The 24124-nt window shown below is 39.3% G+C and overlaps 4 protein-coding genes and 1 long non-coding RNA gene across 5 annotated transcripts in view; 2 read left to right on the top strand and 3 right to left on the bottom strand.

The window, feature by feature from the left end:
* LOC130621566 (uncharacterized) overlaps window positions 1–12285 on the bottom strand; it is a 32714-nt gene extending 20429 nt beyond the window's left edge. The window contains exon 1 of the mRNA XM_057436870.1: window positions 10020–12285. Coding sequence (XP_057292853.1) covers window positions 10864–11688 — 825 coding nt within the window. The 5' untranslated portion in view covers window positions 11689–12285 and the 3' untranslated portion in view covers window positions 10020–10863. The remainder of the gene's footprint in view (window positions 1–10019) is intronic.
* LOC130621261 (protein adenylyltransferase FICD-like) lies at window positions 4250–5503 on the bottom strand. Its single transcript, XM_057436568.1, has 2 exons — window positions 4717–5503; window positions 4250–4525 (listed from the first exon to the last, which is right to left on the bottom strand). Exons 1-2 carry the CDS (start codon window positions 5461–5463, stop codon window positions 4250–4252), a joined length of 1023 nt encoding a protein of 340 aa, XP_057292551.1. The 5' UTR covers window positions 5464–5503.
* LOC130621260 (uncharacterized) lies at window positions 8067–10364 on the bottom strand. The gene is made up of 2 exons (XM_057436567.1): window positions 10253–10364; window positions 8067–10150 (listed from the first exon to the last, which is right to left on the bottom strand). The coding sequence occupies exons 1-2, from the start codon at window positions 10362–10364 to the stop codon at window positions 8067–8069; spliced, it is 2196 nt and encodes a 731-aa protein (XP_057292550.1).
* Window positions 12286–12289: 4 nt separating the features above from the next.
* Window positions 12290–15085, top strand: LOC130621565 (nuclear factor erythroid 2-related factor 2-like). Its single transcript, XM_057436869.1, has 2 exons — window positions 12290–13506; window positions 13673–15085. The coding sequence occupies exons 1-2, from the start codon at window positions 12462–12464 to the stop codon at window positions 14353–14355; spliced, it is 1728 nt and encodes a 575-aa protein (XP_057292852.1). The 5' UTR covers window positions 12290–12461; the 3' UTR covers window positions 14356–15085.
* Window positions 15086–18402: 3317 nt separating this feature from the next.
* LOC130621969 (uncharacterized) lies at window positions 18403–23888 on the top strand. The gene is made up of 3 exons (XR_008980969.1): window positions 18403–18632; window positions 18834–19028; window positions 23013–23888. It is a non-coding gene; the product is annotated as an uncharacterized LOC130621969 (long non-coding RNA).
* The last annotated feature ends 236 nt before the right edge of the window (window positions 23889–24124 follow it).

Here is a 24124-nt window from a genome sequence, read left to right as displayed (position 1 = left end):
ACTTTTGCAGCCACTCTGAAAAAGAACGAGACAACCGTGCCAATAATCCCAGGTAGCGCCGCACCTGCCTTACCTGCCAGGTATTTCAAAAATTTTCCAAACCTTTCCAGCTGTTTTTGTAAAAAGCCCTTTCCTGCGACAGTTCTGAGTCATTGCTTTACTGCCTTTGTTTGGTGTAGTATAGTCGGTAAACCCCATGGCCCGCAAGCGATTTGTACCTAACCTCCTCCGTATCTCGGCAACGCTTCTTAATTCACCATGCCTTTTCGTGATCTCTATGCCATCGAAAAGAAGCTGGTTTCCCCGTGCCTCAAACTCGTTGTAATATCTCGCGATTGGCTGCCCCAGCTCCTCACCAAGATGTTCGTAAAGATCGTCGACCTTTGATTTTAGTAGCTCTTCCCTCTGCCTTTCTGCCTTGTCGTGGTGTCTCGTGCCGAGACGGTAAGCGATTGACCCTGATCTGGCGCTAGCGTGGGGCTGGCATCAGGCCTACTGAAATCCTCGTCTGGAATGTTTTCCTCTGACGTAAAGTCGTCTCCTTCGTATATTGGATTAATCGGCATTTATTTGAAATGAAAATCAGCTAATAATAAAACATGAGTAACATATTCGGAACCAAGCTCGACCCCTACGCGGAAATTAAAACGATGATGTCTATGAAAGGTAAGAAACAGCGTGTAAAAGTAAGTCATGTGCCTAGTACGATTAATCAAAATGAAGATCTCTACGTGGACATACCCAACATGGGGCTGAACGATGTAATTTTTCCATCTACTATCAAACTACTTTTCGATCTGGAACTTACGGGAACAAACACAAAGCGCACTATCGTCAGCAATATAGGTAAATCCTTGGTGCAAAATCTTCGTATCACTTTGAATGGCAACGAGGTGCAAAATATTAGCGACTACAGGGTGCTCGCTACCTACAAGGACCTATGGTTGCCCAAGTTTGATCGGGAAAACAACTTGATCCTAGAGGGGATCAACCCCAACGACGGTACAATACGCGCCCTACAGGTAAAAGCGACTGATCATGTAGGCACGGATGAGGAAAAAGCGATCGTCGCAGCTTATGGCAGCACGTTTTGTATTCCTCTAGGAAAAATGTTTAAATTGATACGAGACTTGCCGTTCTACCAGCCAGGGCTACACGATAGGCTGCAATTCGTTATACATTTTGCATCATATGGTGACGTTATCAAAGATGGTGGTACGGTGTCTTCAGGAAGCACGGCAGCTAAGCCCGCAGACAGTGCGTACAAGATCACTAATATCGCACTAGAGTTTGACAAGGTTAATAACGAGGGTCTATGAAAGGGTTCTCCGTAGCAAGGTTGTCACGATAAAAAAGGCTGATACCAGCTACAATTTGCAAATTGATACTCCAGCAAAAAGTTTAAAAGGCGTCTTATTATTGTTCGTAGATCCGGGGAAAGTGAAGGCTTACTCGGGTGCTAACGAGGTCTTCTATAACCCAAAGATCGAAAAAATCTCGATCACTGTCGAGGGTGAGCCTAACGAGCTCTACACGCACGCGATGCTCCCGAAAGATCACCTCGAGCAGATTGTAAACTTATTCGGTAGCCACGATTCAAAGGTGACAATTGGGCAGTTCTTCACAGAAAGATACGCCCTGTTAGTTGATTTCCGAGCATCACCTGATCATAGTCTACACGGTTCCGGAAGGCCATTACAGAGATTGTCAGACGGTATAACCTTGCATATGACAAAGAAAGCAGACGGAACAACCGGGGATATTAAATGCTACGTTTTCCTACTTCAGGACGCTCAGCTGAACATCTTAGATGGGCGTTTTCACAGTGTCGAATATTAAAATAAAGATGGCAAGCATATTAGTACTCGCGGGTGGGGCTATAATCAATGCTCTAGCATTCTCGGGGAGTAACTATCTGTTCAGTAAGCTGTAAAAAGCATGATAAAGCAATTGAACAACAGCAAGCTGCTCAAGCACAGTGGGTAAGAGATCGGCAGGCAAAGATCGATTGGTATAACCATCAAAGAGAGCTGAAAAGGCAAGCTGGAGAGAGCTTGAAGGAGCTCGATGAAGGTATGAGAGACTATTACATCGCAACGATCGAAAAAGCTCCAAAACTATCTGATTTTTACACACCTTCCAAACAGCAACAAGACGGTGAGCTAACGTTCATCGTTGGATCCTTAGCCCTCCTTGGTTTTGCAGTGTACAAATGGGCGTAATCGACATGTAATAAACATGTCGAAACATACTCCAGAAGAGGCGAAAAAATTGAGCAGTATTTACTATACCCCTGAAATTTTATGGACTGGTCGAAAGGCTGTTAAATTGCTCGCTGAGCAGAGTGGACTACCTAAAAAGAAAGTCGTACACTGGCTGTCTAGGCAACTCTTATGGCTTAGACATATTCGAGGACTTAAAAGGATTGATTACCCGCATTTTACCATTAAAGAACCTAATGAAATGCACCAATTTGACTTGCTCTACATGCCTCATGACAAAGTCTACAGCAACGTGTACAAATATATCCTCACAGGGATCGATGTAGCCTCGAGATACAAGGTAGCTAGACCATTGAGAACGAAGAAAACCAGCGATGTCGCTGCTATGATCAAGGATATTTACAAAGCAGGACCTTTACGCTATCCAAAGATCTTCCAGTGCGACAACGGTAGTGAGTTCAAGTCAGATGTGACGAAGCTGCTAGAGGGCAAGGGCGTCGAGATTAAGCGTGCAACCACCAAATATCATCATACGTTCACAGCCTTTGTCGATTCCTATAACAAGGTGCTCGCTGAGAGACTTTTCAAACCTCAGGACGCGCAAGAGTTGGTCACTGATGAGACTAGTACCACATGGGTGAAACATCTTTACACTATCGTGAAAAGCATGAACAATACCAAAACTGTCATGATCGGCATGAAACCCAACAAGGCAATCAAGCTAGATGAAGTCCCACTTACGAAAGACCCACACGAGCAAGAAAAGCCTCTACCTCAGGACGGTCTTTACTTGTACCTGCTACAACCGGGAGAAGAGCACGGTGATGCGAAAAGACGTGCAACGGACGCTTTTTGGAGTAAAAAGACATATAGACTCGACCGTATCGTGGCGGGTAGCCGTTTGTTGTACTATCTTTCAGGTAGGCCCGGACGTAGTTTTGTGTCAGAAGAGTTGATGCTGATCCCAGAGGATGTTGAAGTACCTCCGGAGCATGTTAAGGAGTGGTAAGCTGACTTTTGTAATCTATCAAGGTTACAAAAAAAATCCTAGATCTCGGCAAGCTCCATCAATCTCTGATGTGTATAATTACGACCTAATCGAAAGTGCCTTGGACGTTCGGGATTTATTTCGATGCATCCACGCTCTCGGAGCCAGTTGTAATGTACAATGGCATTTGGAGTTTCTGCAAGAACGACGAGTTGACCGTTGGGATGACCTGTTAACTTGTTGTGAATCTTTTGCGCTACATATCCTTGTTGCCCACATATAGCGACATACGGATATTCATCGTCGTTGTTCTTTTGGATTATAACCATCCCGTTATCCTTTCTAGGGTCTTCAAGGTGAGGAACGGTTCGCTTATGTAGTTCTTTCAATTTCTTGCTCTTGTACGGCTATCATTCCCTCGAGGTCGTCAACATCTTCCTCTAGTTTAAGAATTTGACGATCTTTGTCCTCCAAGTCGTCGTTGAGCAGAGCCAGCGCTGCTTGATTTTCTTCTACAATTTCAGCAAGCTTGCGGACCTCTCGAGGTAAAACCTCTTCAACAACCCAATCTAAAAATGGTTTTGCTTTGGGTTTCTTACATCTTAAAAGAAAGCAATAGAGACCGGGTTCTGTCAGTAACATCGTGTCTGGATGAAGGGGGGAGATATCGACCCCCTTGTCTTCTGCGGCACTTTTAACCTCCCAGGCCCGGTTTACATGCTTCTCCGGTACATGTGCCTGAATAGCCTTTCTACCATCACGATTATTATCATACCCGACAGCTCTCCACACGTCTTTGGCTACGAGGTATTGGCCTCTTTCCTTAATGTACAAAGAACGAACTTTGCTGTCTTCGAAAAAATTACTGACCAAGGACATCTTTATCTTGTGACTTCTTGGAATTCCAGGGATCATGTTGCATGGACGCTGCTCGTAATTTTTGAAACTGTTTCGGTCTGAGTTTGTAATATGTAGACCTGTAGTCTACATATTTACAATTATTTAGCGAAAGAGAAATGGATTAGAAAATGCTAGAGCCTTAGCCGCGGAGTCGAATTTTCTGTTGCGTGATGTCATTTTCATAGATCCAACATAAATATTTAATGACTCCAGGCTCAATTAGTGAGCCTTTTTCGTAAACCAATGCCATCGGAATATCCAACTCTTTAATATGGTCTACTTTCAAGTATCCAGATTTTAGATGCAATACTTTCTTTTCGTTGAGAAAAGAAATATCAAATTTTGGAGATTCGTTTGTCATTTTGTATGATCTTCCAGCTTTATCCATATACTGAAGTGGACGTAGACATGTAGTCTACATATTTACTTGAATCCCTCGATGAACATATCGTGAGCTATTTTTGGTTCTTGAAAGGTTTGCTTTAAAAGCAACCCTTTTATTTCGGATGTTTTTGACTAGTACCAGTGAAAATTTTTTGTAAAGTTTACAAAAATTTAGTGAATTTTTTCTAGTAGAGCCAAGTTTTGCTCGAAATTATCCCATACCTTCACCAAAGACCTACAAACTATCGTATAGAGCAGCGATGGTCTCTCTTCAAACCTTTTAACAGCCTGAATGTAATGGCGCCTGCCGCGTTTGTGGAACGAACTAAGAAAAACTGGAAAGAGACTCATTCCACTCTCCACAAGTACATGTGATATAACGAGCCTACATAACCTCCCGTTCCCATCTTCGAATGGATGGATATTAATCAAGTCTATGAACAACCTCACTGCGTTCCATATCGGATCGTCAGTCTCTGTAGAGTAGTATCGATCCAGGGCTTCTGTCACTAGCCTTGGGATTGCAGAAACAGGGGCAAATTCGTGATAACCAGCGTTAGTCGTCCTGTATTTTTCCGTCAGCACGGGTTTGCCGTGTTTTTTTCCGCGCATCATGATCTCATGGATGTCTTGGATTTTGTCAGGCGTGAGACGTCCGCAGCCCTTCATCCAGTTTAGAGCGAGCATAAAGTTTATCATCTGCCTTTTGAAACTTTTCGTCTTGCCGTCAAGATATGCGTCTTCAGGATCTTGCATCAGGTTCCAAGTCTCAGTTGCTGAAAAGTCCACCTCCCCTTCGGATGTGTAGGTTCCGTACGCGAACAGGACTTCCCACCCTTTTAAAAACTCCTCTACGTATGCGTGATTTTTTCGCTTTCGCGAGATTTTGGCTAGCGTCGCAGTCTTTCTCAAAACATTTTGGTACTCGTCTTCGTCTGCCATCCAATGCTGCCTTTTCAATTTTTCCATTTTGTTAAATATCTGGCGCCAAGGCTCAATTAGGGATTTTGTGATTCACAAAATGTCACAAAATTACTGGATCCAATAACCAACACCAAGCTGAGGAAGCCATGGATATTTTTCGCATAACTCTTCAATATCCCGAGTCGTGTTTACCAGTTTGCTGTCATCGTCATTATGCACTGCATCTATCAGTCTGCTGTGGGCTCTCAAAAGAGCTTGATACACAGCTTTAATTACGCTCTCATTATCCATATTTTCTTATATGTCAAGAGTCTAACCAACAATCTTGTAACTTCTAGGATGCTCCAGTCTTATATAGAGACATGCATGCTTGGACTTTTTCAATTCAGTCTTGATAGTCTCCCAGTCCTCGATCATATTGGTCTCTTCGTCTACCATTTTCATGTCGCTCCTTTCCGAGGGGTACCACATGAAAAGCTGCTTTTTTTGCCTTCGAAGGTTCTTCGGGATGGCCGTGTAGCTTTGAGTGAGTAACCAGAGAGTGTGTTTGCGATGTCTACCGCTGATGGCAAGCTCAAGCAGGGATTGACGTTTTTTGTCGAGACTCTCGTCGGCTATCATATCGTCAACGATAAACAACGTCTCTTCGCATGCCAGCAATGACGACAGTTTTTGGATCCAATCGAATAGTTGATCCTTGGGCTCCACCAGAAACACGTAGTCATCTTTCCACAGCGAGGACCTCTCGAGATAGGTCTTGTTCCAGCGGAGAGTAGGGCAGATAATGACAATGTTGCAGAAACAGTGCCTGTACTCGTTCTCCAGGAGGTCGAGGACACGCTGCGTCTTGCCGCAACTTGTAGGCCCTGTGAAGATTGTCGTATGCGGGTCTTTGATAATGTTCATATTTATTTTGTGTCTGCCTTGGGCAGACACGAACCTTGTAGCGCGCTTACTTAGGTTTTGGCACGATGCTCGCAGGTATCCAGCCCTTACTCACAAATATCTCACGGGTTCCTCTCCCAGCGCTAAAATAAGTGGTCATTTTGAGAACGTCGCTGGTATCCATCTTGGTGCTGGGGCTCGATATGCCCAGAAACTTTTTACCTGACACCGCGTAAACGAAAGTAAAGCTCAGGTCGACAACTGTTTCATATACCATGTCTATAATCTCTTTTTCCCGAGGGATAACACTCATTTATTAGGGTTTATCGCATGTGGAAAATGTCAATTTTCGAAGTGTCCTTTCGGTCCTGCTGATCGCCTGGCGACCGTGCTCCGCTAGGCGCTGTCGGTGGAAGGGCTTCGCCCTGCGGAGCCTGCTTACGTGTAATGTAGTAGATTCCACCAACTGCTATACAAGCAAGTACGATGCCTCCGGCGATCGTAAGACCTGACTGTATAGAAGTGCCTCCAGAAGAGGTTTTGACTGTAGATTCTACAGCACCTTCTTGGAACTCTGTTCCGCGTTGCTGTTGCTTCAGATCTTCCTTCCTTTTCTTCATCAGTGCCGCCAACTTGTGACCTTGCGCGACTCTCCCCGGATGCTTTACTGGCTTTGTTATGACTCTTTCTTCTTGTGATTGAACTTCACTCACTTGTTATAAGTCGTAAGACTTGTAACAAATCTGTGTACCGTGCTCTTGTTCTCTCCCTTGTTTACACGATCAATAATTTCACGATTGCTCATCTTCGAAAGACTGTTTGTTTTCTTGCTGTTCGTCATCTCGCTTTTCATCTGTCTTGGACTTCACGGAGAGCTGAGTGTGATTAATAGTATGAGCAGCAATTAATAGTGGCGCTAGATATTTTCCAAAGGCAGAGTACACAAGGATCCCCAAATCTGCCATGGAGTCTTTGATAATCGGATCTTCCCCGATGTCTTTTCTATGTCCTTCGACAGAGTCGATTTTGACGTAATTTCCCACAGCGTTAGCGTACAGGTTGATAGCATGCGTAGAGAGTGCCTTGGCGGTTTTTTCTCCCTTATCGTAGAGCTCTCGTTGAACATAGTCGGCGTACGCTTTTTCGATCGCCTCCTCAGGAGCTTTGTCGACAAATCCTTCAGTACATTTTTTGGGTAAGAGATGCGATTTCCCTTGCCTTATCGCATCCTTCAAGGCCTGGCGATTGTCTGCCGGTTTTTCTTTGGTTTGAAAGGCTTCCGTGTCTACAACATTAAATATAGCTGCAATCTCACTCATCTTTATTAATACCCTTCTATAGCGCCAAAAGTAGAGCACGATCAAGACGTACGGAAGGATTATTGCTACGGTGAGGCTTATGTCGTTCATCATTTTTAATTTTCGACACAACTCTAGCGGTACTGTGTGGATGTCATCCTCGAGTACCTTCCTTTTGTCATAAAACGCTGATAGGCTCAGCTTGTTTTGTTCGTACGTAACCATCCCCTGGTTGCGCACCCGGAAACCTACGTTTTTTGCAGTGTCAATAGAGCCATTTAACGCGTTCTTATACCTCTCCCATGTCATAGCGTTCTGCTTCTTCGACATGCCTTTACAGGAGAATTTTGTGCCTTTCTTTCCTTCCACAAAGTAACACTTTGCTGTCAAAGCTATCATTCTAAAACCTATAAATTCCAGTTTGAATATCCCTCCTGTTCGACTCGAGTACTTATCAGTGACGAGTCAGTTTTTCACGTCTTTATCGTACTCGTCAAGCAGTTCAGGGCGAACAACATCTCGCAACTCTTCTCCAGAGATGGCAAAATAGGCACTGTCCGTATCCATGTAAATGCATTCAAAGTCTCGACGATCCACGTACTTGTCAATGAAGTCGTAGTAAAATTCCAGCATGCGCAATTTGGCCAGCTGGTACACCGCAATGCCGCACTGGTATGCTCTGTCGATATGCACCTTTTTCTTTCCTTCTCTGATCTCGTACGCATCTCCTATCTCTTCAAGATCTTCAAGGTACGGCGATCGCAATGCTGCATCCACCTTATTTTCATCTCTGGTAAACGTAGTATTAGCGTGCCTCGCTAGATCTTCGATCATTTTTCCATAGAATGAGTTACCTTTCAACTTGGCTGTATCTCCCGCAATACGCTTGTCAGGGTCTTTATCCGCTTGTCGTCGTGCATCCGCAATCTCTTTCGGAAACCATGCAAATGGCTTACCTCGTTTGTACTTGATGAACTGGTGAAAAGCAGTCACTTTCAGGCCATGGTCAAGGTACCACTTTAGCACCGGAGTGTACAACAAGATCTTTTTAGCTTTCATCAACCCTAGAAGCTTACGCGTACCTTGAACACGCTTTTGCCCTGTTGCTTTTAGGTACTCTTGCATGTGCTCAGGGATTTGATCGTCGGGTATCTCTTTCACGACAAACAGTGGAGGCATCTCACTGAATTTCTCATACAGCTCCTTCAGCAATTCGATGTCAACCTGCGCAAAACCGAAGAGGGATCCATTTTGCACACCTTGTGTTAGTAGCTCGAGATTGTGTTTAACCGTGGGTGTTTTGATCTTGATCAGCTTCCTCTTCCCACAAGGAAAGTCTTGCATCAACGTACTCGGGTACAGTATATTCGCATCATAGCCAAGAATGGTTTTGCACTTTTTACTGTTTCGACCATAGATGTGAGATCTGATACCCGTCACGTCTCTCTCGTGGTACCTACAGAACACGATGGCAGGCCCTCCCACCATACCCGTCTGCAAGAGCTCGTAGGCTTCATTCTTCGTGCACTCAGTGCAAGCCTTTTGCACCTTTTTGCACGCCTTGCAAGATCCTTGGTAGCAGTCTTTATTACACTTGTGTTTACACGGCTCCCCCGGAGCGTAGAGCTCTAACTTTGGATTCAATCGTAGAGACTTGTTCAAGACGTAGCGCATCGATACACCTGGAATGCTTACCGCGTCTTTCAAGATGTCAATTTCGTCGTCGTAGTACTGCAACCTTGTCCTGTCCACGGCTTCGATGAAAGGTTCCACGTCGGCTAAATTGTACTCGCGCAACCAGTCCATCATGGTGACACAGCCTCGCTTGTAAAACTCTGCACGGAATGTTTCGTACTCTTTAGGAGAGAGGGTGTTTTTCCCAATAAGACTGCTGTAGAAGTGTTCGTACGCCACGGGTCCGACGTGATTTAGCTTGTCATAGCTCGTCAGCCACTCGTATGGGAACACCAGCTTTTTGAGTTTGCAATCCAGAGATTTGCACCACTCGTCGTAGCTCATGCCAGGAGCTATAAAATTTTTGATATCGAGAAATTTAAATCTTGAGGTCGTGAGGAACATGTAGTCGTTGTCTTTCTTCGCCACTTTGATCTTTTTGCTATCGTCTTTGGCAATTTGATCGACAAAGTACCGCTTGATCATGTTCAGGTCATACTTTCCGCTGTTAAAACCGATCACAGCCACTTGGTTTACCCACTCGTTCCATGCCTTCTGAGTCTTGTCTGGAAGCATGTCAAAATCATCAGGTCTCGGGTACATTCTCTCCACCTCTTTCACGATGAGGGCGTGTCTCTTTTCAAGCTGCTCCACAAATCGTTCAACCAAGATCTTTAGATCATCGTGCTCCAAGAACGTTGGATCTCCGTTCAGACTATCGTGAATGGCGACGCTGACCGGTACATGCTCCGAGATGTATGTTAGATCGGATGTTTGTCGCTGATTCAGAGGGAGCAAGAGGGCCTCGAAATCAAACACGATGTAGTGAGGATATGGTCGAAATTCTTTCTTGAAGTACCTCTGGACTTGGTGGTCTTATATGTGTTTATGTTCCGCGTTCCTTGGCAGGGGCATCCGTGCCACTTGCAACCGTGGTACTCATAGACTGTCATGATCTGAGGTTCATAGCCGTCTACCTTGTAGACCTAATTTTCTTTCTCCCCGTAGCGTATCACACGCTCTCCTCCATGCCCACATAGTGCGTGATGGATGTGTCTTCCAGTTTCCCTCGACATGTGCTCGAGCCATTTACAAGCGTCATAACTGAAGCCCTCACCGTAAAAGACCTTCTCTGACTTGCTAGGCAAGCGCTTGACCTTCTCGCCTTTGCAGATGATAGTCGGCTTTCTTCCTTCACACTCTTCCTTTGTGTGCCTTGTGAGATGACAGACTTGCATGAATCGCTGTTTGCAGACCATGCACTTCCAGTGCTGCGTTAAAACATCTATCTTTTTAATGTAAAAACAGTGCCCATCCAACATACCAAGGTTGGTCGTGTCTAAATCTTTTTTGTATTGATTCTAACCGTACACAAGTCTCCAGGGTGCCTTTTCAGAGTTTGTCAGGGGCTCAAAGACTCTGATGTTGATCTTGAAACGCTTCGCTATCCCTTCAAAGTCAACGAGCTTCGTAGCACGTACATCTTCCCTCTTTAGTTTGGGATTCTCGTAGTACTCGCGTGCTAGCGCGAGAGCTGGCCTTGTAAGGTACTCTGTTCCACGTTCTACCCCGGCCCTTTTTTCGATGGCTAGACATCGCCAGACACATAGGTTGTCCGCATTCGCTCTTCTTTACCATCCACAGCGTAGATGCACCTCTTTTTTCGCAACCAGTCTGGCAAAGGTCCACAACCTAACAAGGGCTCCCTTGTGGAGATGATCTTGATCTGCACATGCTGGAAGACTATTTTCCCTTCGTACGATCCTGGGATCTCGATTGTTCTTTCTGGTGGTAAGTACGCCTTCCCCCAAAACTCGTTATCTCCTAGATCTAATCGTTGCATTTCACATTTTTCGATAAAAGCTTCGATGTCAGCTAGGCTCGTAAGCGATCCTTCGCTTCCTTTGGTTTTGTGATACGGAGCCGTGCCACCTCCTGCTTCGTAGATGATGCAAGCAAAACTGTAGACTACCTTGACTCTCATGTCTATGTAGGGCGTAATTTTTTGTATGATGGCCTCCGCCAGTGGCTGATTAAGGTTCTTGTTGAACCGCCATGTCTTGACGCGATTTCCGTCTTCCAACATCTGTGTGTCATTTTCGTCAAAAATATGCTGAATGTCTTCGACGCCTTCGGATCGGTTTTTCTCTTGTGGGAACATGTGCTTGATGTCTTCGACTCCGCTGTATTCGTCTTGTATGTCTCCAGCATCGTAAAAGTCCTCTCGCGCTTCTCTCTCGATTTCATCGTGCAGCGTCGTCCTTCCAGCAATTTGTTCCCTTGCTCTATTATAATAATGTCTGACAGTGTCTCGCACGCTCTGTAGTCGACCCGCAAGAGCATCGCGAGTTGCTGCTACTGGCGCTGAGACAGCGCTGTATAGCTTGGTGATTGCATTCTTGAGCCAACTCATTTCTCTTTATTATATACAGATTTTGGACTTTCGGAGTTTTTTTTTGAAGTTGACAAAATTTGAGTAGGAAATTTCCCTATTCAAACAGATATGTCAGCAGTTTTTGTCGTGTGCCGTCATGATGTCACGTGTTTACTCATTTGAGGCATGATGAAATCTGTGATTACTCTTTTGAGGCATGATAAAATATGTGATTAATCATTTGAGGCATGATAAAATATGTGACGTCACAGCTGTTTTAAGGGGTCTAAAAGCAGCGTTTTTTAATAGGGGTTTGACCGTCGAAAACCTAAAACCTGATTATATTCATCCCCTACTCTAGCTATTTTTACCGGAGCGTTAAATTAGAATAATTACGGTATGTCATAATGGCCTGTAGATTAACATTTTTTATTTAATAAAAAATAAAAAATGTATGTTCGTTGGTCAGTTGCACGCACTTTACCTTCTCAACACTAAATTCCTAAACTGGACTAGGACCTAAGTTGACCAACGGTCAATTGTTTCTGCAATAGCGGAGTGCGTAGGAGGGACTAAATTGCTTTAATGACGTAATTGGAGCAAAGCATCACGGATACGTTATTAAATTTTCTTTCGGAAACAAACTTTCTTACAAAGTTTTGAACAACAAAGAAGAAGGGACGCAGAGAGTTACCTAGTATATAAATTCTTATTTCGTTATTGTTCAGCAGGACTGTACTCAGCAGAATATATTTTAATTGAATACTTATTAACAAAGGTTTATCTTACAAGAATTTTTATCCATAATAAATATGCGCTGGGATCAGTACTCAAATGTTCTTCAATTGGCCGCAGCTTTATCCCTAGCTGGATGGGTTGCTCGCACACCAGATAACGCTCAAGTCGATCCCAATGCAGTGAATCCCTATTACGATAATCCACATGGTGCACGGTATCATCCTTACAGTCAAATCCACTACGAAAATGTACATGGAAGCGTTGATTCTCCCCCATTAGTGCTTCAAAACCAAGGACAATATCATAATTACCCACGAACAGGTTCAAATTTACACCAATCAAAAGATGCCGAAGAAAATTTTAGGTCTTTCCTAGAATTACAAGAGCTTGTTAGCTGGCAAGAAGCTTATCGTAGAGGAGATCTAAACTTTAATAACCAACCACAACATGTTATGCCTATTATTAATAAGAATAGTGACCCACCTGCTACACGTGTGCATGGTGCTTCGCCTTATCCAACAATTAGTGATGATGGGTATGGGTCAGCAGCTGCTAGCATTGGGTCCCCTGCTTCCAGCGTATTGTCTCATACTGCAACTAATAACTTGGATGATTATAATTCTCTATCACCATTAAGTGATCATGTGTTTGAACTAAACGAATTGGATACCCTTGGTGTGCAAGGAGCTGTTGGGTTTTCGCCATCTTCTGATAATCGAAATTTTGATATTGATGAGTTGCTCGATTTTAATGATGCTAATTTCACACCTGAAAGTGATAAATCTCAATATGGTGAAGCAAGACAACCCTTTGAAAATTTGAAAGGCATGGATAAAGACCTTGAGTATGTGAATTCTCCACTAAAAAGTCCAACATTTAACGAATTCTTGGCAAGCCCAATGCCTGAACAAACTCCAAGGAATACTTTTCCTAATCATTCCTATGATGATCCATTTCTAATGCGATTTACAAATTCATCAGTACCTGGATATAAGCATGTCACAGACTCGATAATGGAGTTCAACGATTTTGAAAATGCATTAGCAAGTGATGAAGAGATTGACAAAGCATTCGTAAGATCATTGTCATCAAAGAATAGCAATTTTGGAGGAGCATCTAGTAAGATTGTGATCCATATTTTCTATCTTTTTTTTATATTTGTTGTTTTAGTGGTTTCAATTGCTCTAACCCTACCCAACCTAATACTACATTAATTGTTACAATATAATTTTTCTTTTTAATCTTAATTTTATTTTTTTAAAAGTTATATAATATATATATTTAGTGCTACCACATGCTACTGTAAAAGAAGAATTTCCACTGAAGACTTTACGTCACCCCAATGACCATGATTATCAAAAGCATTTTACTGATGAAGTTCTCTTTAAAAAATCACGGTATCCCTTAAACAACTTTATGAACTTCGATGCACACAAGCACAGCCCTGCAGCAGGAAATCACCAAACTTTTGCACCAAACAGTTACTCATCCAGTAATCTAAAGCAACAAAAAAACAAATCTGCTCTGATATGGCCTGATTTCCATTACACCTCTGATGAGTTAATATCAATGCCAGTTGAGACATTTAATGAAGTCATCAAATCCCTGGATACTGTGAGACAACATGCAGCAAAAGATGTTCGTCGGAAAGGAAAGAACAAACTGGCCGCAAGAAATTGTCGTAAACGAAAGATGGATGTTATCGACAACTTGGATACTGGTGTTGGAATGTTAGAATCAAGGCGATTGTCTCTGTTGGCAGAAAAACAAAAGTTAATTGAGGAAACACAAGCAATCAGAAAGAAAACTGAATGGTTAAATAGTTACATCTTTGAACATCTACGTGATTCTAATGGGGAAAACTATTCACCTTCAGAGTATTCCTTGCAATACACTTCAGATGGAAATGTCTATTTGGTACCTAGTGGACAGATGGAAATGAAGAAACCAACCAACATTGAAGCTTAGATAGAGACATACAGGGATATAGGGATAGAACACCAGGCCCTACGGCACCGGAGGGGGCTAAGGTGGCCATATTTTTGGCTGATTAGTTATCATTTTAAGAACCTTTCTTTTGCGTGCATTAACAAAGTGTTATCTGCAAGCACCACTATTAATAATGACTATATCTGAATTTTAGCCCCCTCACTTTTAATTTTGTGTCGTAGGGCTTGAACACTTGCATATTGATATATATGGTAGGAATTTGATCACATACAAAAACGCGACAGTTTTTTTGTATACAAATCCTATAGTTAATTTTATCTTTTTGTGATACAGTAAGCATTTCTTTTGCATAACTTTATTTATTTTTCAGGTTTAGATGTAGATGTTTTAAATCTGCAGTTTTTCCAAATGCTATTTTAACTTTTTGTATCTATCTTTTGCTGCAATCAATATAAGTTGACGACAAGACCAGTTTTGCTGCTACGAACTGTAAATACTGTAAATATTTTGTTATTTATATCTTAATGAATTAAAATTTTATTAGGAGTTTAATGCTTTATGAATAAGGCTGTTATGGTGGTGGATTCGTTTAATGTATATACGTTTATTCTGAACTTTTGTTTTGGCAGCTCGTACGTCACAGCGTCTGTAAAAGAAGACGTATAACGTAAATCATGGAATTTTCTATATCTTAGGAATTGTAACTTTTATATATAGTGCTCGTTGATCAGTAAATTTCAAACAAAAATTTTCTTATCATTTAATTATTTACCATTTTCTGTTGTTAAAAGTAATTTTCTCAACATTGGTTGCGGAAACGAAACTTACGCATCGAATCGAAAGAAGGATGAAGTTTTTTTTTAGTTTTATTCATTTATATTGAATCTTTAATCTACGATAAGCCTAATGCGCTTTAATTAAAAGATGGTTTGGTTGTTTGAGTAGAGGCCGTTGTCTCCTTTTAAATATATCAATGTATTTTTTAATTTATCGTTGTATTCAACTTACGGAGTGTCAACCCTTGAAACGGAATGATCCATTATCGCCCTAATTCGAGTATCTCGCATTATTGGAACAAATTGGAAGTCCCGTAAATTTTATTTAAGATCAACAAAAAATTCCGCTATTTCGAGTCACGTATTCTAAGTTCAACAAACAGTTTCTTGCGAAAGTGGCACAAGAGGACAAAAACTACGAATACTTGACCTCCGTAAAATTTTAAAACGAGCTCAATTAACGACCTCCGATAGAAAAGTGCCAAAATTTTAAAAGAATCAAGTTGTAGATTTGGTACTTTTTTTAAAAAAATTATGCCTCCGTTTAATCATTCTCCCCTATCATGAAATATTGAGCTCTGGAATTACCACCCCGTCTTTGTAACTAACATAAACGCCATCAACACTAAGGAACTCCTCGCGAATCTTGAATACCACACGTGCTGGAATAACTCGTCGCTCCCCTCTACCCAAATGATTGTGCACGAAATAGCAGAACTGTCGATAAGCGGCATTGCGGTAGGATCTAAAGAAAGTTGTAAATACTTTATCGTAAAGCGCAAAAAAATGATAAGCAACTTTGAACCCAGGGTCTCTTTATTGCTAAATTGTTCTATACGTCGTCACGTTTCACCAATTCTCTGCTATCTCTCTTGTCTTGAGTGCCACCAAAGCTGTCCACAGCGTACATTTTAATAAAATCACCGCTTGTAAATCTTCGTTTTTCCTGATACATTTTTTATCTGAAAAATATAATATAACAGTATTACTCATCACACTCACATCTAAAAATTACTCATGAAGCAGGAGAAAATTTTATACCATGTAATTGAAAGTATTTAATACAGTCTATCTCGTGACAGCACAAACATTCGACTTTGAGAGCATTCTCTAATATTTATCGCACAGGCACCATAGACCTGCTTTGACATTTAGGCGAGTAGGAGCAACAAGGTATCTGGCAATATTATATTTGTTTACGTCTTAAAAAGTCGGAACTAGTTCATCACTCGCTGCCCTTTAGGGCTCGAATTGAAATCCTAGAACCTGCGAATTATTTTCCTTCATTGCTTTCTTCATGAAAAACTTTTTTAAGTAAAGGAAAAAATTATAGATAAACATTCAATCGTTCGATGCGCAAGGCAGGGGGTTAGCTAATAAGAATGCAGGTAACTACGTCACTTACCTGCATTCTTATTAGCAAAGTTCGTGAAGATGGTAGGCGATTGTAGCAAGATCATAACAAACAGACTATGGTGCCAGGTATTGGATAAATCTTTGTTGTTTAAGAGTGCAATCTTTGTTAATTTTGATGCTTGATAACACAAAACATTTTTTTAATCAGAAAGTACCTTTAATAATGAAAAAAAATACAAAACCTAGTTATTCTAATTATATGGACTAAAACTTAATAATTCGATTGTTTGAGTCCCAGTGATCACTTCATTAGGTCAAGATAAAGTAAAAAAAACAACCTGGAAAAAAGTATGAGGAGAATTTGTTAAACGGTCCGCCCTGTGTTAAGCAGAGTTGTTTAAACCAGTAACATGAGGCAACTCAGGGAAGATTTACAAATCGAAATGTATGTGCTAAACGAAATGGGTTAAATCAATTGATCTTAAATATTTTTATACAATAAAATCCATTTTTTAAAAACAAAAATATTTTAAACTGATTCGTCATCTACACGTCACACGAGCGTATGCTGAATGCCTGGTGTAGTTTAATACATCTCATTCTTGCAAACTATAATGTATGGGAAGAAGTATTTTATTACCTTATATTTGCCTAAAAACTTAAGTGTTTAAAAATAAGTCTTTTAATTACTTCTTACTTAAAAATACCCCATCGATTTTTTGAAACCGCACTTGGTGAAAAATAAAATATGATTAGTCCATAATGGCGGAAGAGACGGTCAATTTTAACATCCTGTAATATGACGTCAATGAGATAATGATATCGATCAACTAAATTTTCGTAGAAAGTGCACATGTTAGCAAATTTAATTAGCCTAGACCAATGAGCTACAATTGTTTTCCATACGGCTACTTGTCCTACATTAAGGGCAGAAATTTTCGCCGCTTTTTGACAAAACTTCTGCCCTGCAAGAAAATTTAACCTGAAATTCGCGAAAGTTATTTTCGCGAAAAATCAACTTTTTCTAAAAATCGCGAAAGCTTTTTGTCCAAGTCCAAGTTTTAAAAGCCGAAAACTTAAATAACGATGGCTCCTAGACAAGGGTAGAAATAATAGAATCACAACGAAAAAAATAACCAGCCCGAAAAATGGCTCTAAAACTCTAACTTTAAGAATTGCTCCAAAGCCCGACTCATTGTGGAGAAATTAGCAAAAATCGAAAAACGGAAGGGTTTGAATATCTTCGTATCAGAAATTTCAATTTTCAAGAGAAAAAACGAAGAGAAGAGTGAGACAATAATTTGGTGAACTTTTTCTATATAATATTTGATTGCTTTCTTATATCAAGAATTACTCGAGAACAATACAATTTTCTTGTTATTTCATTGGAAACAGAGGCGGATCCAGCATTTTTAACATGTCAGTCACATTTTTGGCGAAGCAAAAAAGGGGAACCATTTGCAGCGTCCAGAACAGCTGGGGGTTATGGGGGCGCTGTAAGCCCCCATGGCGGGTCCGCGGCGCATCCCCGGAAACTTTTGCTATTTTGAGCCTCTACGCACTATGAACGGCCTACATAATATCCAAATTATTAGCTTTGTTAGAGACGTGTTTTTCTCTTAAGTTTCGAATAGTGTAGAAAAAATAAAAACAACGGTTTAAATTCATATATGCTAAGACTGTTTCGCCCAATATCAGGGCTCGTCAGCATGTCTAGGAAATGCCTAATAATGTAATGTAAGCTGTTCCAGACATGGACAGTCTGCTATATGTTAAAGTAGGCTGAACTAGGGGAAGCAGGGAATTAAACAAAATAAATTGATATAAAATAAAGAAAGAAAAAAGATATTTATGCGCTGTAAAGCTTATTCAATTAGGCTGTTCAGTCACGTGACTTTTTGCCGTGTTCGGAAATTCAGCTTAAAACAAGCTCGCACACGGCAACGCGTATTTTGTTATTGCGCGTGATGGCACTTATTTTAAATCGTCGAATTCGGCACCTATTTCGCTTAAGACAGATGGTGTATGGGCAGATAGTGATTGTTAAGTACCTTAAATTTGTTTTTTTGAATGAGACTTGTTTAAACGACCAACAGTGTATTCAGATTTCGACGAGGGAAATGTAAACTTGGCGCAAACAGAGGAAAGTGCATGACGTATCAGGTAGTCTCACTTGAAATTAGTTTATATTAAAAATATACTTTCAATTTCTATTCTTATTCCTAACTTTCCTGCATGACAAATCTGGAGAAAAAGCATTTTTTGTTTATATCGAACCCCCGTCTTAAAGTTCTATGTGACTTGCTGCAGTGCAACAACGAATTTCGACTTTTTATTTATTTTATTTTGTTATATAATTTATAGTCTTGGAATGATGGCTATTAATCATGGCTATGTGCTAGATATTCCAGTTAACATTAGACACAGCTACTAAACTAAAGCACCAAAGCTAGCTAGCTACCTAGCTATATATATATTAGCCGAAGTAGTGGACCAGAAGATGGAGTGTGTGATGTTGTGTTTAATTATTCCATACCACTGTGTGGTTAATAGATAAAGGTATATTTTGCTTACTACTAGTGTGATTTGGTTTTTAAACACTTAAAGTATTAGGCTTGGAAATTTGTTGATTCCAGATACCAATTTGTTACCCACTCAGTTCTTGCAAACTGTTTACTGTTTACCATTATTCTTTTTTACAAAAACGCCTCTCTTCCAACTTTCCAGGCCTAAAGTTAGCTAAGAGTCAGAGTAGGTTACTTTATAGCTAGCTTATACTGTTTTAAAAAGCAAGATTTAGATAATAATTGAAGAGATAATGATTATATAATGTTATTTTTGTAAATATTCCATTGTTTAGTATGTATAGCTATATCATAATTGCTGACGTAAACTAGAAAGGCAGATAATACACAGTCTAGGTAGGAATGGTATTTTAAAAATAATATGCATTGGTTAAAAGTTTTGCAGCTTATGTTAGACAATAAAATTATTAGTGCAGTTTCGCTTGATATATTTTCAGCTTTAAAAATGAGTATTAAAAATAAACAAGTTTATGATCTTTTTTCTTCATTGAATGAAAAAAGCATTAAAGAAGTAAGTGATGGATTTGTTTTACTTGGTGTTGAAATAACATGTCCAGAAAAAGCGTTATATACAAAAGTTAAAAGACTAGTAGAGAAAGTAAATGGTCTGAAAAAAAGGAAAGCTAATTCTGCTATAGAAACTTTGTTGGAAGCTGAGTTTAGTGTTCCAGTGCAAATTACCCCACATCAGCGATCTATTGATGCGGCTAGTTCTAGAAATGAAGTTTTGTTTAAAGAGAAAATGAAACAATTAAAGGAGGAAAACAAAAGTTTAAAAAGAAAGTGCGAAAATTTTCAAGAATTAGAAATTCAATACAACACACAAGTCAAAGAGGTTAAGAAACTTAGTAACGAGTTATTTGTAGCAATGAAGGATGAAAATAAGTTGACAGCAGAATATCGTCGTATAAAGAACAATTATCTTGAAGTAGAGGAAAAACTTAGAAATGTGGAATTGAAATTTAAAGATAATAGCAAAGCGAGGGCAGATAAATTGAGAAATTTATCAAAGAAAATTAAAAACAGAGATGATAAAATTAATAAAATGGAATCAGAAATAGCTGAATTGATATCTGGTACTGAGAATAAAAGTGATGAGTTGGATGACATGAAAGTAAACTTGAACAGACTCAATGATAAATTAGAAAACAGTGAAACTATAGTTGATGATCTGCGGAATGAGAAAGCAAAACTGAAAAGAAAGACGCACAGTTTGTTGTTAAAAATTGAAAACCAGAAAAAATTGATTGACCACAAAGAAGTGAATGATATGAAGTGTTTAAAAAGTGATTATGACAAACTCTGTACAAACATGAAGCAACTTACTGAAGAAAATCGTGATTTGCAAATGCTCGTTTCGTTATTAAACGACAATGAAATTGTAACATTTGAAGGTGGTCGTTATTCAGACGAAATAAGAGAAGTTGTTATGGAATTACTTTCCTTGAATGTCAGCATGGGAAAGGTAAATGATGTGATCAAGGTTGTACTTGAAAAACTTGCAAAAAAAAGGGTTGACAGGTTGCCTTCACAAGGTTTAAAAAGTCATTTAATGCAAGAAGCATTAATTTTAGCACAATTACAGGTTGCAGAAGCAATGATTGATAATGACAAGGAGGCGTTTGGTAATTGTTTACATGGAGATGGTACATCAAAATACCATAAACATTATCAAAATTTTCAGATTACAACATCGAAAGGAAAAACTTTAACATTTGGATTATCAGAAGTTGCAGGTGGCGATGCGGCAATAGTAATGAAAAATTTTACTGACACAATTGATGACATGTGTGACATTCTGAAAGAATGTGACAAGGATGCAAATTTTTCCCGGCTTGTCACATCAATCAAATCTACAATGTCGGATCTTGGCCCTATTAATCCTTTATTTAACTCACAACTGAAATCTTTAAGGGAAAAATTATTACCAAATGTTGTAGAAAACTGGAATTATTTAAGCGAAACACAAAAAACGGACATGACCGATATGGGAAATTTCTTTTGCAAATTACATCTTCTGGCAAATTTTGCCTCAGAGGCAGATAAAGTTCTGCATTCATTTGAGAGAATGGTCCTCTGTGATGACTATGAAACAGTATTTGCCTTCAATAGTGCAAAAGAATCTTCTGCTTCTAGATTAGTGCGTACAGCTTGTAAAGCTTTTCATGTGCGTGGAAGTGACGAATGTGGAGTAGCATCGTATTTTAACTCGTTTTTAGCTGGTCGCAATCAGAAATCTTACTTTGTACCATTTATTGGAAATCGTTTTAACATATTGTTTTATAACGCTGCTGCATTATATTACCATCGTGATGCAGTCGTATCTTTTCTTTCATCATGGCCTGATCCTAATAATTTACTGAAAGCTGTAAATGAAGACGTATCAAATAAGTTGTTTCTTAGTGAAGTCAGAGCACTTGGCATTATTGATAAATTATTGACTGGTCCATTGTGGCGATTAATAGAGTCTTGTGAAAGTATCCTCGAAATAAATCCATACCTGTTACAACTTAAAGTCAAACTATCTGCACTCTGCAACAATTGTTCATCACTTCTATCTGGCAGTCATATTTTCCAAGAGGATGGTATTATTGTACACAACAAAGATGAATTATTTATCAAGCTATTTGAGGATACAGGTGATGATGAATTGGATATTCTAACACAGCAAGCCCTTGAAATTATTTGCCATGCAATTCTCATCATCTTAGAGCGTCAATGTAAGGATCAACTGCCTGGAGGAAAGTACTGGAGCCCCAGTCAGATAATAAAGGAGACGTCATCAATTGTACCAGTAACCAATAAGGCTTCTGAAAGTGACTTTGCAATTTTGGATTTGTTAGTGAAAACGAAGCCAAGTGCCAATGTTGAAACATTGCAGGCTTTAACCATGTGGTCGCGTAACAAAACACTTGATTGGTTTGAACAGAAGTCTTATGATGAGAAAAAAAGTATGATGGAATCAGCCAGACATAATGTGGAAAAAATGAAGGCGAAGTATAAATCAAGGAGAAAAGAACTGTTGGAGGAGAGGAAAAGGAAATTGCTTGCTAAACAAGATATGAAAAAGAAAGCTGAAGAGAAAATAGCATTGAAGAAAGTGGAAGCTTTTAACAAATTGCTTGAGCTAAATGTCCAGGCTTGGATATCTGTTGATGAACTGAAAAAAAACATCATGGATATATCATCACAAAAACGTGCAGAAGTTTTGCTAGCGCAAATGAATTTTTACAGGCATGTTATGCCTTTCAAATGCAATTCCAAATTGTTTAACAAAACAAAACAGAGTGGAAACAAAAGAGTTGATTTGTCTTGGGAAGAGCTTCTTGAAAACTTTGTTAAAATCATGCATGTAACATTTTCATCATCTGCAGAAAAGGTAACAAAGGATAACCTGAAGTCGAAGGAAGATAGAGATGAAGTAGTTGCAACCCAAAAAAAGGAACTGATGGAAAAGATCAAGAAAGAAAGGATGAAAAAACTGTCTGAACAACAAAAAAGCAACAAACTCCCTTCCTTCATCAAAGACCCTGATTGTTTAGTTGGTTTACACATACGGCATCATTTAAAGGAAGAAGATGAAGAGGATGCATATTGGTGTAAAGGGGAAATTCTAAGTGTAGCAAAACGACATTCCAATCCTAAACGCACGTTGTTTAATGTAGTATATGAGTCAGAACCTGAGACAGTTTGGAGTTTTCCAATAATTTTAGATTTTGAGAAGGGAGACGTTATTATGTTATCTTAGAATATAGTTAGTTATAGTATAGTTATATATTTGAGGGAAGAAATTTTTGTGGTAATGTATTTCGTTCAAACCGTGGAACTTTTTTATGGCAAAAACTTCTTCCTTTGAGGATCATTGTTTTGTCAACTTGTGACATGTGGTATATATTGTTCTATTAAAACATTTAGCACTTATGGTAGCTTAATATTTTGCGTTCTTTTTTTTATTTAGGTGCTAAAAGGTGCAGTTGTTCCATTTTCATCTGGTCTGCATATTTATACTCTGTCAAATATTTTGCAAGCTTTAAGAGTGTTTGTCAAAGTTTTATAGTTACCAACTTAGTGTTTTACAGTGGTTCCTGTGGACTTTCTTTTTACATTTCCTTAAATTTGAAATATCTTTTCAGCTATTACGTTATTTTCTCTGGCTGGTCTGCAAAAATATAAATTTCGTACATTTCTATGAAGTCTCTCAATGTTAAGATTACAGTTTATAAACATTTTTGCCGGTTATTGTATAATTGTTTTGCTTTTATACATTGATTTTATGTTATTTTTGAGCTACAGCATCATTTTTACTATCTGGTCTGCAAATTACACTCTTGTCAAATATTTTGTACTCTTCAAGAGTGTTTGTAAAATTTTTGAATAGTTACTAATTTGTGGTGTTTTATTATGTTCCTGTGAATTTTTTTCGCATTTTCATCAATTTGGAAAGATTTTTTCAACTATGACGTCATTTTTTCTATCTGGTCTGCAAATTACACTCTTGTCAGATATTTGTACTCCTTAAGAGTGTTTGTATAATTTTTGAATAGTTACTAATTTGTGGTGTTTTATTATGTTCCTGTGAACTTTTTTGCATTTTCATCAATTTGGAAAGATTTTTTCAACTATGACGTCATTTTTTCTATCTGGTCTGCAAATTTACACCCTTGTCCGAAATTTCGTACACTCTAATGAACTTTGTTTAACGTTAAGATTACAGTTTATAAAATTGTTTACTGGTTGTTGTATACTTTCTTGCGCTTTTAGAGCAATTTGTAGTAATATTTGAGCTATGACGTCATCATTACGTCATTTCTAAAAATAAACCATCAAAAATTAATATATTTTTTCTTTTACAAATATACTATCTACTGTAAAAATTTTAAGTTCTTACCATGTCTCAATCTGGAGTTATTGATTTTTAAAGATAGAAATTGTGAAAAAAAACCTATACATGACCCCCGTCTTTGTGCCGTGTTTTGTTGCGAAATTGGCCGAAAAACGCAACAAAAAAGGGCTATACTATCTATCATAAAAATAACAATAACTAGAGAATGGCTTGGAGTTAGGAGTTGC

The sequence above is a fragment of the Hydractinia symbiolongicarpus genome, chromosome 12, assembly GCF_029227915.1.
Source record: "Hydractinia symbiolongicarpus strain clone_291-10 chromosome 12, HSymV2.1, whole genome shotgun sequence".
NCBI lineage: Eukaryota > Metazoa > Cnidaria > Hydrozoa > Anthoathecata > Hydractiniidae > Hydractinia > Hydractinia symbiolongicarpus.
The sequence above is the reverse complement of the archived record's forward strand: the minus strand, read 5'-3'. Positions and strand labels throughout refer to the sequence as shown.

Bases quoted from the DNA above. Each gene is read 5' to 3' on its own strand.
- LOC130621261 (XM_057436568.1), bottom strand. From the start codon at position 5,463: ATGGAAAAATTGAAAAGGCAGCATTGGATGGCAGACGAAGACGAGTAC. The intron at 4,526-4,716 runs GTATGGGATAAT...GTAAATATGTAG, and splicing joins TTTGTAGGTCTTTGGTGAAG to ACTACATGTCTACGTCCACT.
- LOC130621260 (XM_057436567.1), bottom strand. From the start codon at position 10,364: ATGGCTCGAGCACATGTCGAGGGAAACTGGAAGACACATCCATCACGC. The intron at 10,151-10,252 runs GTAGACGGCTAT...AACACATATAAG, and splicing joins AAGAAAATTAGGTCTACAAG to ACCACCAAGTCCAGAGGTAC.
- LOC130621565 (XM_057436869.1), top strand. From the start codon at position 12,462: ATGCGCTGGGATCAGTACTCAAATGTTCTTCAATTGGCCGCAGCTTTA. The intron at 13,507-13,672 runs GTAAGATTGTGA...ATATATATTTAG, and splicing joins CAATTTTGGAGGAGCATCTA to TGCTACCACATGCTACTGTA.